At 37.8% G+C, this 16,274-nt stretch overlaps 1 protein-coding gene across 7 annotated transcripts in view; it reads left to right on the forward strand.

Annotated features, from left to right (window-relative positions):
• FRMD5 (FERM domain containing 5) overlaps positions 1 to 16,274 on the forward strand; it is a 320,737-nt gene that overhangs the window by 52,733 nt on the left and 251,730 nt on the right. Inside the window, exon 1 of one of the 7 annotated variants that reach the window (XM_044933416.2) lies at positions 13 to 141. The exons of the other annotated variants lie outside the window; for them this stretch is intronic. Within the exon in view, the coding sequence (XP_044789351.1) occupies positions 40 to 141 (102 nt within the window). The 5' untranslated portion in view covers positions 13 to 39. Of the gene's footprint in view, positions 1 to 12; positions 142 to 16,274 lie in introns of those variants that run through there. 7 annotated transcript variants of the gene reach the window in all.

Below are 16,274 nucleotides of genomic sequence, written 5' to 3' on the forward strand. Positions count from 1 at the left end.
CTCAGCAGTTGTGGCTCAGGGGCTTAGTTACTCCACGGCATGTGGAATCTTCTCGGATCAAGGATCAAACTCATGTCCCCAGCATTGGCAGGTGGATTGCTGTCTCCTGTGCCACAAGGGAAAGCCGAACAGTCAATTTTTGTAAGTTGATTACATACTCAGCAACCTTACTGAATTCTCCGTTAATTCTGATTGCTGATTCCTTTGGATTTTTTTATGAGAGTGGTGATAATATGCAAATACCGACAGCTTTGACATTTCCTTTTAAATTCTTTTATCTTGTATTTTTTCTTCATTACTGTCTGGGATCTTAGAAACAATGTTGACTAGAAGTGGTAGTAATTTATCTCTCTTTACTCCTTTAGCTGCATTTTTACAAAGTTTGATATGTACTACTTTCATTATTGTTCAGTTCTATTATTTCGTAATTTCTATTTTGATTTCACCCATTTTATTTATGAGTATAATTTATTTTTGAGTACATTTAAAATTTTCTAAACATGGTTGTTCTTTATTTACTGTTTGTGTTTTGATTATCTATATTGTACTTGAGGAATGTGATTAGTATGAGATTTATTCTTAGAAATTAGTTGATGCTACCTTTGAAACCTAATTCATAGACCAATATTAAATGTCTTATGCACGTGTTTATTCTTTTTCTGTTTGCTGTTTGGTTGTGTGTGTGTGTGTGTGTGTGTGTGTGTGTGTGTGTGTGTGTCTATATAACATCAAATGTTGTTGTTTTTAGTTGCTAAGTCATGTCTGACTCTTTTGTGACCCCATGGACTGTAGCCCACTAGGCTTCTCTGTCCATGGGATTTCCCAGGCAAGAGTACTGGAGTAGATTGACATTTCCTTTTCCAGGGGATCTTCCCAACTCAGGGATCGAACCCACGTCTCCTGCATTGGCAGGTGGGTTCTTTACCACTGAGCCACCAGGAGCCCCACTATCAAACTTTGTATTGTGTTTAATTTGCCATATCGTTAGGGGATTTTTGTCTGCTTGGCTTGTCATTTTCTGATCAGATCAGATCAGATCAGTCGCTCAGTCGTGTCCGACTCTTTGCGACCCCATGAATCGCAGCACACCAGGCCTCCCTGTCCATCACCAACTCCTGGAGTTCACTCAGACTCACGTCCATTGAGTCAGTGATGCCATCCAGCCATCTCATCCTCTGTCGTCCCCTTCTCCTCCTGCCCCCAGCATCAGGGTCTTTTCCAATGAGTGGAATGTTAATCTCATAATTGTAGTTTTGTTACTTTATCCTTGTTAATTGCATATGTTTTCATTTCCTATACATTTGAAGAGACTGTATTATTAACTGTACAAGTCCATTTTATCTTTGTAGAATATCTTTTATCATTATATAATCTCTTTTGTTCTTATTTTTGTTTTATATTTTAAGTTCTATTTTGTCTGTTAAGATTGTTTTGCCAGCTTTCCTTTGTTTAATATTTACCTGATATATTTTTTCACCATCTATTTTCAAATTTTCTGGATCATTTTGCTTTAGATATGTCATTAGTTGGATTTGTTAAGTAGTCTGATAGACTGTCTTTTAATAGATGAGCGTGTGTGTAAAGAGAATTGAACTCCTTTTGCCATTTTTATTTTCTCTTTATTTTCTTAATTTCTTTTGTACTACTCTTGAAATTTAGATTTATAAAATTGTCAGTATCTTTTTTTTGGTTCCTCCACTGATTTTAAAAGCCATAGGTGATATTTCTGTTTTTGTATGATCATTCCTGGTTTTTTTTTTTTTTTTTTTTAGTTTTTAAATTGAAGGATAATTGTTTTACAATATTGGGTTGGTTTCTGCCAAACATCAACATGAGTCAGCCATAGATATACATCTGTCCCTCCCACCTCCCTCCCACCTCTAGGTTGTTACAGAGCCCCAGTTTGAGTTCCCTGTGTCATATAGCAAATTCCCATTGACCGTCTATTTTCCATGGGTAGTGTATGTTTCCATGTTGCTCTCTCCATGCATCCCACCTTCTCCTTTCTCCTGCCCCACGCTGGCCCCCACCATGTCCGTAAGTCTGTTCTCTGCGTCTGTGTCTCCACTGATCCTCTGCAAATAGTTTTCATCAGTACCGTCTTTCTAGGTTCCATATATATACATTAGTATACGATATTTCTTTTTCTCTTTCTGACTTACTTCACTCTGTATAACAGGCTCTGGGTTCATCCACCTCATTAGAATTCACTCAAATGCATTCCTTTTTGTGGCTGAGTAATATTCCATTGTGTATATGTACCACAGCTTCTTTATCTATTCATCTGTCGATGGACATCTAGGTAGCTTCCATGTTCTAGCTATTGTAAATAGTATGAATGAATATTGGGATACGTGGGTCTTTTTCAGTTTTGGTTTCCTCATTAGTAGTGGGATGGCTGGGTCATATGGTGGTTTTATTCCTAGTTTTTAAAGGAAATCTACATACTGTCTTCCATAGTGGCTATCTCAATTTACATTCCCACCAACAGTGCAAGAGAGTTCCCTTTTCTCCACACCCTCTCCAGCATTCATTGTTTGTAGACTTTTTGATGATGGTCATTCTGACTGGTGTGAGGTGATATCTCATTGTAGTTTTGATTTGCATTTCTCTAATAATGAGCAATGTTGAGCATCCTTAATATTCACACATAACTACAAAATTTTATATCAGAGTTTAAAAGGATCTTGGTATACTTGAACATCTCCTTTTCTAGTTCCACTTGTAAAAACTGCTTAAGGTATAATTTGCATATCTTCCAATTCATACATTTAAATGTACAATTCAGTGTTTTTTTTAGTTTATTCGTAGGGTTGTTCAGCCTTCTCCACGATCTAATTTTATAACACTTCTGTCCCCCTTAAGAGAAATTCTGTTCCCTAGCCTACTCTCCATTCCCTCTTCTGTCCTCCCAATCCAGGCAACCACTAATTTACTTTCTTTTTAGATATACCTATTCTGAACATTTCATATAATTGGAATTATATAATATGTAATTTTGTTTGTTACTGGCTTCTTTTACATAGCCCATTTTCAAAGGTTCATTCACATTACCACTTTTTTAATCATGAAAAAAATAGTTATTTTATTTATAATCTATAATTAGATACATTTGATGAAGCATTTTATCAGTTTGTGGGACCATCAGCATATCTTGCTTCCTTCTTTGAGCTCTTCTTTCTGACGTACATCCTAAAATATATCAATTCCTTAGTGAGAATCTGTTAGTAGAAAACTCAAAGTCATTGTAGGTCTCAAAATGTCTTTATTTTGCCCTCATTATTATGAACCTTACCTGGGCATTGGATTCTAGCTTGAGTGTTCTTTTAACACTTTGAACATATAATTCCATTTTCTTCAAGGCATCTATTATTGCTGATAAAGTATCTGCTGTCAGTCTAATTGTTATTTTTGAGTAGGTAATATTTTTTATGGCACCTTGATGTTCTGCAGTTTCACGATGATACGTCTCAGTGTGGATTTATTTGTGTTTATCCTGATTGGTACTGAGACTGCACTTTGAATGTGTTTTATGGCTGCTTTTCCTTTCCTTATCTCTTTGAGGATCCTGATATTTTAAGGTCATTTCAGATTGTTCTATTATTCTCATTTTGTCCTGAGTGAATTAATTTCTCAGTAGTTGATTTTGTTGGTAATTGCGATGTCAGTTTTCTTCATGTATTTTTAAATTTTGCTTTGAGATCTTGAGTGAGAATTATTACCCATCTTCACCTTACTGAGTCCAACCTACTGCTTTTGTGGATACCTCCATCTGGTTCTACTAGGTAACTCTGGATTCCTGATCTTCATAATAATGGTGATAATGTACAACAGCCACCGAGCAAGCAAGTGGCTGGCTTGGATCCTGCCTCTCTTGGTGTAGAGTTTTATGTAAACTGCTTTATTTCCTTCAGTCTCACTTCTGGAGTTCTGCCCATTCCCTGGTTTTAAGCAATGAGCCTGGCTCCAGTTCTGTGCCTTAAGTGAGGCACTTTTAATTCTCATTAACCTACAGAAGCTGAATTCCTGGCCCTCTTTCCTTGCTTCTAGACCTGGAGCTCATTAGACCTCACTTACTGCTTTGTGTTTCTGTTCCATTTATAGTCCCTGGAAATGTTTATTTATTTTTTACTTTTTGGCTGTGCCATGCAACACGTAGGACCTTAGTTCACCAACCAGAGATTTAACCCATGCCCCCTGCAGTGGAAGCACTGAGTCCCAACTCTTGAATCTCAAGGGAAATCCCTGAAAATATTTATTTTAACTAATGTATTGCAATAGACCATAAAGAAGGCTGAGCACCGAAGACCTGATGCTTTTGAACTGTTGTGTTGGAGAAGACTCTGGAGAGTCCCTTGGACAGCAAGGAGATCAAACCAGTCAACAACTGAACAACAGCAACAATTACAATAGAATGTAATAAGATTTACTGTCATATCCCTAGGTATGGCTTTGGCATATCTTCAGTTCAGTTCAGTTCACTCAGTTGTGTCTGACTCTTTGCGACCCCATGGACTGCAGCGCACCAGGCTTCCCTGTCCATCACCAACTCCCAGAGCTTGCTCAAACTCATGTCCATCAAGTCAGTGATGCCATCCAACCATCTCATTCTCTGTTGTCCCCTTCTCCTCCTGCCTTCAATCTTTTCCAGCATCAGGGTTTTTCCAGTGAGTCAGTTCTTCACATCAGATGGCCAAAGTATTGGAGTTTCAGCTTCAGCATCAGTCCTTCCAATGAATATTGAGGACTGATTTCCTTGAGGATTGACTGGTTGGATCTCCTTTCAGTCCAAGGAACTCTCAACAGTCTTCTCCAACACTGCAGTTTAAAAGCATCAATTCTTCAGTGCTCAGCTTTCTTTATAGTCCAACTCTCACATCCATACATGACTACTGGAAAAACCATAGTTTTGACTAGATGGACCTCTGTTGGCAAAGTCATGTCTCTGCTTTTTAACAAGCTGTCTAGGTTGGTCATAGCTTTTCTTCCAAGGAGCAAGCGTCTTTTAATTTCATGGCTGCAGTCACCATCTGCAATGATTTGGGAGCCCCCCAAAATAAAGTCTCTCACTGTTTCCATTGTTTTCCCATCTATTTGCCATGAAGTGATGGGACCAGATGCCATGATCTTAATTTTTTGAATGTTGAGTTTTAAGCCAACTTTTTCACTCTTCTCTTTCACTTTCCTCAACAGGCTTTTTAGTTCTTCTTTGCTTTCTGCCTTAAGGGTGGTGTCATCTGCATATCTGAGGTTATTGATATTTCTCCCAGCAATCTTGATTCCAGCTTGTGCTTCATCCAACCCAGCATTTCACATGATGTACTCTGCATAGAAGTTAAATAAGCAGGGTGACAATATACAGCCTTGACGTACTTCTTTCCTAATTTGGAACCAGTCTATTTTCCCATATCTGGTTCTAAGTGTTGCTTCTTGACCTGCATACATATTTCAGGAGGCAGGTCAGGTGGTCTGGTATTCTTTTTTTTTTTTTTTTTTTTAATTTTATTTTATTTTTAAACTTTACAATATTGTATTAGTTTTGCCAAACATCAAAATGAATCTCTCTTAAAGAATTTTCCACAGTTTGTTGTGATCCACACAAAGGCTTTGGCGTAGTCAATAAAGCAGAAGTAGATGTTTTTCTGGAATTCTCTTGGTTTTTCGATGATCCAGTGGATGTTGGCAATTTGATCTCTGGTTCCTCTGCCTTTTCTAAATCCAGCTTGAACATCTCGAAGTTCACATACTGTTGAAGCCTTGCTTGGAGAATTTCGCGTATCTGGTAGATGAAATAACTGAGTATACGTTTCAGTCTCCTTCTAGCATGCCTTCCTTTATTACACAGACTGAAAAATAAATATTTTGCAACATGTTTCCTTCCATCTAGAGTTCCTAATGTGATTTTGATTGTATTGATTATATTCACTTCTATGAAACTTGAATTCAGAACCAAGTTAAGTGTAGTATATAGTATAGAGAAAGGATATCTGAGGTGGAGGGGGTGACAGAGGATGAGATGGTTGGATGGCATCATTGACTCAGTGGACGTGAATTTGAGCAAACTCCAAGAGACAGTGACAGACAAGGAAGCCTGGCATGCTGCAGTCCATGGGGTCCAAAGAGTCAGACATGACTGAGCAGACTGAACAACAGTAGTACATCTGACATAAGTTTTGCTGGAGCAAATCCAGTGGCTTAAGTTTTGCGGCTATTTATGGTCCCCACATTGTAGCCCTTAGTTTCCTAGAGCCGGCATTCCTGGCGGCAACTTTCTGATCTCTCTAACCGAAGCTGAGGCATCGTGTTCTTAAAGCCAGCGGTCACACTGGTGGCTGCCTAATTTCTGGACTGTGGCTAAGGAGGTAGAATCTGGTCCAGTACTTGGCACAGCAGCACCCTGCTTCCTTAACTGATCATGGCCAAGGTGGCAGTTCCCTTGGCAGGCCAATTCTGTGTGGATTCTGAGACTTGTTCCTTAGGGTTAGTATAGAAGCTCTTCTTCCAACCCTCCTAGTTACTTTGTTCGCATCTAAGTATGAAATCTGATTCTGCTTAAAATACCAGAAGATTTTCATACCTGCAACTGAACCCTAACTAATATAGCAGCTAGGATTTTACATTTTTTACTGTTTTATTTTTTGTGTATTGCTGTTATGTGAGTAGTGCAGGAATACTGAGGTTGGGTGGGGAGGTAGAGGGAGCCATGTGGCCTTAAACTGTGAACTTACACGAAGATCTTATTCAAACTCTTTCTCTTGTGTTGTTTTTCAATTCCAAGTAATTTCTTTTAGGTCCTCAACATGTAAAACTCTCTTGATTTATATAGTTTTCTGAACCATAACATTATAAAACTGAAATAAAATGGTGGCTGTTACCCTTGAGGAGAAAGAAGACAGTATATATTCAAGTATATATTCAGTTTGATTGGCCTAAAGACATTTAGAAGATGTAGCACGTCTTTCTGCCATTGGAAGGTAATGAAATGGTATGTTCTTTGAAGATTATGATGAATTAATATGAGCAAAAAAGTAGAAAACACCATATAGTTACCCTCCCTGTTTTCTCTCTACTTTTATAATTATCATAGCCAGTTTGCTAGTTATAGACCTAGAGAAATAAAACTCTTCCCTAGGATTTATAGAATAAAAGTAAATATTCACTCCATCTTTTTTTTAAATTTTATTTTATTTTTAAACTTTACAAAATTGTATTAGTTTTGCCAAATATCAAAAGTAAATATTCACTCTATCCATCTTTTTAAGACTCTTCTGGAGTTCCTGACATTCTGTTTTTATGAAAACGTTACTTGCATTTGACAGAAAATCTTCCTTTCATAATTTTTCTCACATGTCTTTGTAGTCACCAAAACTTACCTGTTCCAGGTTTGCATTTTAAGTAAGATTGTGACTCCAATTAGGGAAATAGGCAGAAATGTCTTTTAAATGTTATGCCTCATTTACAACTTGTCTCATTGTTCCATTTCCCTTGCAATTATTTAAAAAATTGTGCCAGAGTCACAACACAGAGAAATGTTTATAATACAGTGAAATCTAAAACAATCAGGCCTTAACAACATGTCTACTTTATAATTACTACTTTGAGAAATTATTTATGCATAGGACTAAGGACTGGAAAGAAATATGAAAAAAATTGGAAAGAGATGATGCATTCTACAGGGTTGTTTTGTTCAGAGTAGGCTTGTTTTGACTCCTCGTTCCTGGAACCTGCCTTTCCTCTTCTCCATTTGTGAAAACGAGGAAGACATTTATCTCTAGGCTTTGGCACTACTCTATTTTTTTTTAATTGTAAAAAATTATTGACAGTGGTTCTGTGAACAACTTATCTGTACATTAAAAAAAAATATTCTGAGATGTCATTTATATAGACTTGGGGACTCTCCAACTCCATACACATGGTAAGGGACCACTTAAGTCAGTTCATTCATTGAGCACCTGCTGTGCCCCAGGTTCTGATCTAGTCACTGAGCATGTTGCACTGAACAAAGCAGACAAAACCTTTGCTTTCAAGGTACTTACGTTCTAGTGGTATAAATAGACAACAAATAAATATAGGATATAATATTCAGGGACGATAGTACTTTAAAGAAAAATAAAGCAGTGTGAGAGGATAGAAATACTATTTAGATAGTCACTGAAGGCCTTTCTGAGGAAGCATTTGAGCAGAGACTTGACTGAGATGGGGGTGCTGGCTCTGGGAGAGAGGCCCTGCAGCCTGAAGCAACAGCAGATGCGAAGGTCCTGAGATGGCAGGACGCCTAAGTGAGAAACAGCAAGAAGGCTACTGTGGCCAGAATAGAGGGAGTAAGGAAACCAGCAGTAAGAAGTGAGATTAGAAACATTCGACCAGAAGGGGGTTTGGATAGACATAAAGTTTGGATAACTATATAAGGCTGACACCTGGCTTGGATTCATCCTTTGGTCAGTAGAGGTCATCTGTGCCAAAGAAACAAAGCCTTATTTACTTATTTACTTACTGATAGTGACATTACTGTGAAATTTGTAGCATTGAAATAAGAATTTCTTTTCAATGTTAACACCAACACGTTCAGGCCAAGCTGGTTTCCTGTTTGCTTGAGTCAGGGTTGTAAATAAATCTATATGTCTGTGCACCCTGTGCTTTGAAGTTCTGATCGTGAAAAGCTACACAAGAGATGCGGCTGTATTCTCTCCCTTTTTGTTTATCTCCAGTGGATCCATAGTTGTAAACCACTTTCTATCCTATAACTTGTGTTAGCTACTCAAAGTTTGAAAGAAATAGGTACCTTCCGAAGTGCTGATTTTACAAATTCCCAAGTAGGCTTCACAACTCTAACAGGTAATACATAGTATGGAAAGATTTCTCCTAGAGTCTTTTGCTGGAGTTTTGCACAAGGTCCACTTTGCCCACACTGCACCACACTTCCCTGTTTTATCTTTAGTTTCCTGGAGTCACCTGAGAACAGCTCTCCCTTTGTAGGTTGGATGTCTCACTTGGAACTTTGTTGGGGTAGTGAGACAGCAGTATAATCCCTGGGAAGAGAGGTAGACTGAAGTGTAGCAGGGTCCTGGAGGGGGCTCTACTCTGCATTGCCCGTGCGGGAAAGACGGCTGTGAAGGTGAAGCCGCGCTGCTGTTGAGGGCCAGAGGGCAAGTCCTGCTGCCTCCGGGGGTTGACGGGAATGCCAGTCTGTCACGGGTCTCACTTGGCATGGGGGCACAGGTGTGGTAATGATGGCAGGTGAAAGTGCCCTGCGGAGGTGTGATGGATTTAGAGGCGAGAGAATGATTCTTTTAGCAGTGTAGCCCACAAGGAGCTAGTGCCCTTGGCTGCAGGAGGGGCGATCATACTACTTATCTAGCAAGGCCCAAGCCATCCCATCATCTGCACGGGGAAGGGCGGGATTTGTGTGGGAGAGAGCACCCACACTGTGGGACGTTGACGTTGAGAATCCTTGGTTGAGCTCCCCAAGCTGGGTTCCTCAGGGAACACCTATTACAGAAGTTTGCTGAGTCATTTGTGTTATCCATGGCTCATTTGTTCCCTTGCCAGAAGAATCCTAGACCCTCACTTGGGGGAAATGCTGCAAGTCAGAGCTTCTAGACTGACCTTCCTGCTGGAGGAAGAGCAGTGCTGGGAAAATCGGAGAGGAAAAGATTCTGGGCTCTAGTTAGGTCTATTTTTGTGGTGTGGACTGTTGTGAGGAGCTTTATCCTTTAAGCTTATCCTGCAGAATCTCTTGATGTCCTTGGAAATGACTTTAAGCTGTCTCTCCTTGTTTGGAGCTAATGGGATATTGAGAAGGAAATTGAGTTATATTGTCATCTGGGGACTGCAGGGAATCTCTAAGGATTACTTTTACTTTTTGTTTATTTTAAATTAAAAAAAAATGCCTTTGAGGTATGGATGGCAGGGTAAAGATGCAGTTACAGGAATCGCTGTCACTCCTCACTGGATGCCTTCAGTCACAGCCCAGAGTTGTTGCTAAAGTTCCATAGCCCTAGGGATAATGTCTGTGATTCCTTTGCTTATTACATTTTTGGGACAATGATTCTTGCACTTGTACAGTAGAGTTTGACTTCTGGTAAATCAAAATGGTCAGGTTCCAAGCTTATGAAGTGGTTATTAAAGTGCACAAAAATTGGAGTTTTTACTTTAGACACAAAATTGCTTTTTACTAGATGGAGTTTCTTGAATTGATTTTTTTTTTTTTAAGTCTTTTTAATTGGAGTATAATTGCTTTACAATGTTGGGTTGGTTTCTGCAGTACAACAATGTGAATTAGCCGTAAGTGTACATATATACCCTCCCTCTTGGGCCTCTATCCCTTGAATTGACTTTTTTTTAAAATTTTATTTATTTTAATTGGAGGCTAATTACTTTACAATATTGTAGTGGGTTTTGCCATACATTGGCGTGAATCAGCCATGGGTGTACATGTGTTCCCCATCCTGAACCCCCCACCCACCTCCCTCCCCATCCCATCCCTCAGGGTCATCCCAATGCACCACCCTGACTTTTTAAAATGGCATGTAAGTAGGCATCTGTTTGTTCATTTTAGATTGCATATTTTTCCAGCATAACTGACCTTGATCCTTCAGGACTATTTGGATTAGGGTTAGCCTGTAGTCTCAGTTGTGTTTTCTTTCTCAAAATAAAATTTGTTTGAGATTTTTTTATAATGTAGACATGTTTTATGCCCAATACTGTTGACTTTTGTCTCTCTAAGAGTGTTAGAGCTTGACTAACATTCTGTTTCTATGTCTTAATTTTATAATCCTGTTCTTTTTTCAATGATACTTCTTTGTGAAAATTAATTTCTTAATTCTTTAGTACTAAATAGTTATTAAAAATAGCTGTCCATCTTGGGCAATTTGGGATGATTACCCTTTTTTTTCCCCTCAGGGGAATCATTAAAATATGACTGCAATGATTCCATCTGTACATTGGGGGTGAAATTACCTTTTCTTGTACCTTGGCACAGCTGCTGAAGAAATTAATTAAAAGTTGAAGTGTAATTAAAAATGGAGGCAGAGTGGGAAAGCCAGATTCCTCCAGCTGCCTCCTTCATAGTTGTAAAGTTCTCTTAAAATGACAATAACATCTGGCGGGTTATTTTTATTAATGGGCCTCATTTAAGGGAAAAAAGAGCCAACAATGAAGTTGGGAGCGTTCAGTAGTCATGGAAATGGGAGGTGGTGATGGTTAGTCAGTGCTTTTCAGTTTTGGGAATGAGCACTGAACACACCAGATTGGGATTTGGATATTTCTCTCTTATGACTTCCATAATAAAAAAGCATTTATTAAATGACTGTATGTGAACATGTTCTGTTTTGTGCTGTATGGAAAGAGTGCTCCTTTCTGGGTGTTTGTGTTTTAAAGTGAACAATCATGGTAGGAACACTCCTTAGGATCAAACATCATATGGATACTTTAAGTGTTTATAATGCATGAGTGCAGTCATCCCCAGTGACTGGTCTGAGGGAATTTTATTAGTTTAACAGTCTAGTGGCTGGCTATTTCCTTCACTCCTTGTTACTTGGAAACATTTTTGTAAAGAAGACTGATTTCCACAGTGATTTAAGAGATGGCTGGTTGAAGGGTTGGTCAGCTGAGAGTAGGAGGGCCATAGTGTATGAGACAGCCAAGAGACAGGATAAAGTGATGGACTGGTGAAGAGGATGAGGTTTAAATACATTTTAACGAGGAAAAGAGTCTATAGGAGATTGAGAAGAGATGAGGGTCCTTGAAGAGCAGTGGCAGGAATGTGAAACCCAGATGAAGGCATTGGTTCCTGGTCAACAGGATAATATGATGTTCCTGCAAAAGTATACGAAAGGATCTCACCAGTGTAGAGGAAAAAGAAGCTGTGGTGTTTTTTTGTTTTTTTTTTTTTTTTTTTACTTCCACATTTTATTAGGAGCTGTATGACACTTCCTTGAATATATTATAGTCTCTAAAACTCTGACATACAGTCTCAGATGGCATGCTCTGATACAATCACAGACTTAGGTTATTTCAAGGATTTATTGTATTAATTTATGCATTTTGGTTTTTATCACAATGTTTAATCTAAAGTGCTTATTATAGTAAAGAAGAAGGAGAAATCCAAATTTGTAGAAAGTAAAACCCATCATAAGGAAATACTGTTAAATCTTTAACACTCAGCCTGGTTTTCAGAGCTGTCTGTTGGAGTCATATTTCTTGAAGAACTTTTTTTAAACTGACCAAGCTGGATTGTATCATTTTAACATGGTAACATATATATCAGGTAAAAGGACAAAGTGATCCTGGTGCTGATTATCACTGGGAAGCAGGTTAAGAGAGGTGAACTTTTAATGAGACTTTGGTGTCCTTATGATACACAAAATCATTGCAGTAGCTGACCTGACTTATATTGTTTTTTTGATAGCATCTGATTACAACTCTGTGGGAATTTCTCCAAGTGAAAGGTAATTTATGGAACTTACTGATAAGACCACTTATATTTTAAGAAGCTTCCTGTTGCTTTTAGACACACTCGGGAAAGGCCAGGATGTCCAGGGCTTCACCGTTAATGTGCTTACCCTGTAGTCAGTGGTGGCAGGGTAGCGGTGACTTGGTTCTAAATGAAAGCAAAACTAGAATTGCTATGGCACGATTGGTGCCCGGCGCTTTATCCGGTGATCATTGACACGCAAAGGAGGTCACGAAGATGATGGTGGGATTTTGAAGCTTGATGAGAAAAAGTGAGATTTTATCATCTTCATATTCTTTTTCTTTCTTTAGAAGAAAAGAGCTTTTATTTCATCTGAATGTCAAATCGAGAGTAGTTAGTATTCATCAGACCATGTTTCTCCCTTCTCATGTCTAAGAATTTTAAGATCTCAGAAGTTAATAGCTGAAGCTTCATCCTCAGTTCCAAAGGCCTCAAAGTAAAGTAAAGGAATTTTTAAAAGTCAGCTTAACCTCAGCATTTAGAAAGAAACTGAACAAATCATCTATCTCTTACAAGAACACAAGGTACTAGGGCAATAATCAAAATGACTATGAAAATCAGTCATGTCAGATCCATTTCCTGTTCTATAACAGGACGAAAGACCCATAGACACAGATGAAATAGTCCATCTCGTGGATTTGATTTCACACCAGAACCCATGGATGCTCAACTGCTTTGTATTAAATGGCAAAGTACAGTTGACCCTCCATATCCGTGAGTTCTGCATTTGCATGTCTCGAGAGCCAACTGTATTTTTCTTTATTCTTCCTTTCTTTCTGCTCTCATTTCTTCCTCCCTTCTTTCTTTTTTTAGGGTACTGAATATTTCTTTACGTTCTTTATATTGCCACCTGGAATTATTGGATCATAAAATGTGAACAGTTTTATAATTCTTACTGATCACCTGTTACTGATTATTTTTCAGAAAGATGGAGCTAACAAATGTCACTAAGTCAAACAGTTTATTCAGCATCAGACTTCTATAATTTCTGTTTTGTTAGTAAAGCAGTAGTATTTACAGCATATTTTAATGAGCATTTCTTTAATTTCTGTCGACGTATTTTCCCACATGATTACTTTCCCATTTGTATTTTCCTTTTTTTATTTTATTTTATTTTTAAATTTTACATAATTGTATTAGTTTTGCCAAATATCAAAATGAATCCACCACAGGTATACATGTGTTCCCCATCCTGAACCCTCCTCCATCCTCCCTCCCCATTCCATCCCTCTGGGTCGTCCCAGTGCACCAGCCCCAAGCATCCAGTATCGTGCATCGAACCTGGACTGGCAACTTGTTTCATGCATGATATTTTACATGTTTCAATGCCATTCTCCCAAATCTTCCCACCCTCTCCCTCTCTCACAGAGTCCATAAGACTGTTCTATACATCAGTGTCTCTTTTGCTGTCTCGTACACAGGGTTATTGTTACCATCTTTCTAAATTCCATATATATGCGTTAATATACTGTATTGGTGTTTTTCTTTCTGGCTTACTTCACTCTGTATAATAGGCTCCAGTTTCATCCACCTCATTAGAACGGATTCAAATGTATTCTTTTTAATGGCTGAGTAATACTCCATTGTGTATATGTACCATAGCTTTCTTATCCATTCATCTGCTGATGGACATCTAGGTTGCTTCCATGTCCTGGCTATTATGAACAGTGCTGCGATGAACATTGGGGTACACGTGTCTCTTTCCCTTCTGGTTTCCTCAGTGTGTATGCCCAGCAGTGGGATTGCTGGATCATAAGGCAGTTCTATTTCCAGTTTTTTAAGGAATCTCCACACTGTTCCCCATAGTGGCTGTACTAGTTTGCATTCCCACCAACAGTGTAAGAGGGTTCCCTTTTCTCCACACCCTCTCCAGCATTTATTGCTTGTAGACTTTTGGATTGCAGCCATTCTGACTGGTGTGAAATGGTACCTCATAGTGGTTTTGATTTGCATTTCTCTGATAATGAGTGATGTTGAGCAGCTTTTCATGTGTTTGTTAGCCATCTGTATGTCTTCTTTGGAGAAATGTCTATTTAGTTCTTTGGCCCATTTTTTGATTGGGTCATTTATTTTTCTGGAGTTGAGCTGTAGGAGTTGCTTGTATATTCTCGAGATTAGTTGTTTGTCAGTTGCTTCATTTGCTATTATCTTCTCCCATTCTGAAGGCTGTCTTTTCACCTTGCTAATAGTTTCCTTTGATGTGCAGAAGCTTTTAAGGTTAATTAGGTCCCATTTGTTTATTTTTGCTTTTATTTCCAATATTCTGGGAGGTGGGTCATAGAGGATCCTGCTGTGATGTATGTCGGAGAGTATTTTGCCTATGTTCTCCTCTAGGAGTTTTATAGTTTCTGGTCTTACGTTTAGATCTTTAATCCATTTTGAGTTTATTTTTGTGTATGGTGTATGGTATTTTCCTTTTTAAAATTTTTATTCTTTGACCGCTTGTGGTTTTTGTTTTGTCCTTATTGTATATTTCATCTACATTTACGGACAAGAAATGTTTACCACTTTTTCTTAATTTGTATTCTTTCTGTATCTCATTATTATAGTTTAGTAAACTGATGTGCTTTAAAAAATTTTTTTCTCTGAGATGTTTTCTTAATCACCACAAATGATTAATTTTCTGGTTTATTTTATTATTTAAAAAATATTCATACAAATATACCAATATACTAGGCAAGGTGTATCTCCAAATTTTTTGTACTAATTGTACTAATATTCAGTTATTCCAACATTTAAGTGGTGATTTCTTTTCCCAAATGATGAGTTGCTATTGATTTCTCACTTGTTCTGTATTAAATAAATAATATCAGATGAATCTGTCCCATTTTGTGGATCACTTATTAAGTCTGTTTCATATCATTTTGATTAATGTTTACTTCATTGTATCCATAATTTTTTTTTCCATAAATACTTCTTGCCATCTTATTTTCCATGTTTCATCAGACTGATAATCCATGAAAACACAAAAATATTTTGACTGGTATTAAACTAAACTTATTTTTAATTTAGGAGCTTTATTATCTTTGCAATGCTTATTAGCCTTATCAGCTTGAAGTATAGCTTTTTACTAATTAATGTCTTCTTGTATTCTGCCATCGACAATTAATCTCTTTCCGTAAATATCTTAAATTTTGTTAAAGGTTTTTACCTTTTGTTAATGAATTTTTATTTTTCTCTACATCTTTTAGTTACATGTTACTATAAATCAGGAATGCAATTTGAATACATTTATTTTATATCTTATAATGAAAAATATGGTATTGTCTAGACTATTTTAACCATCATATAAAGAATATTTTTTAAGAATCTTCTCCCATGAAGCCTGGAGACATTCAGGGAAGATACAGCAAGTTATAGAATTTAACCAGGAAAGGGTCTGGCAGAAGGCAAAGAGGGGAGGGAACAAGAAGTTAAGAAACAAGCCTTAGAGATTTGGTGGTTGGACTCTTGTCCACCTATTGGAGACTCCTAGACTTAGTCCTACTACATTTAGACCAATGATCATTGGCTTGAAGATTGAAACCAGATTGATATTTCAACACTAGTGTGGCAATAACCTTTTTAGTGGCCTTTCCCACTTTGTGAAAGTGCTTTTCTCCCTCTAATGGTTGTTTGTTGTTCTTTCTTCCATAGCCAATTTGAAAAATGCCACCTTCTTTTGTTGTTTTTACTTCTTTGGCATTTATTCACTTCACACCCACTGACATCTGGCTTTTGCCCCCATTCTACAGAAAAGCCCTAGTTGATGTCACCATCTTCTAACTACTAGATGCTGAAGATACTTTTCAACCCTTAT

Source organism: Bubalus bubalis, chromosome 20, assembly GCF_019923935.1.
Source record: "Bubalus bubalis isolate 160015118507 breed Murrah chromosome 20, NDDB_SH_1, whole genome shotgun sequence".
Taxonomy (NCBI): Eukaryota; Metazoa; Chordata; class Mammalia; order Artiodactyla; family Bovidae; genus Bubalus; species Bubalus bubalis.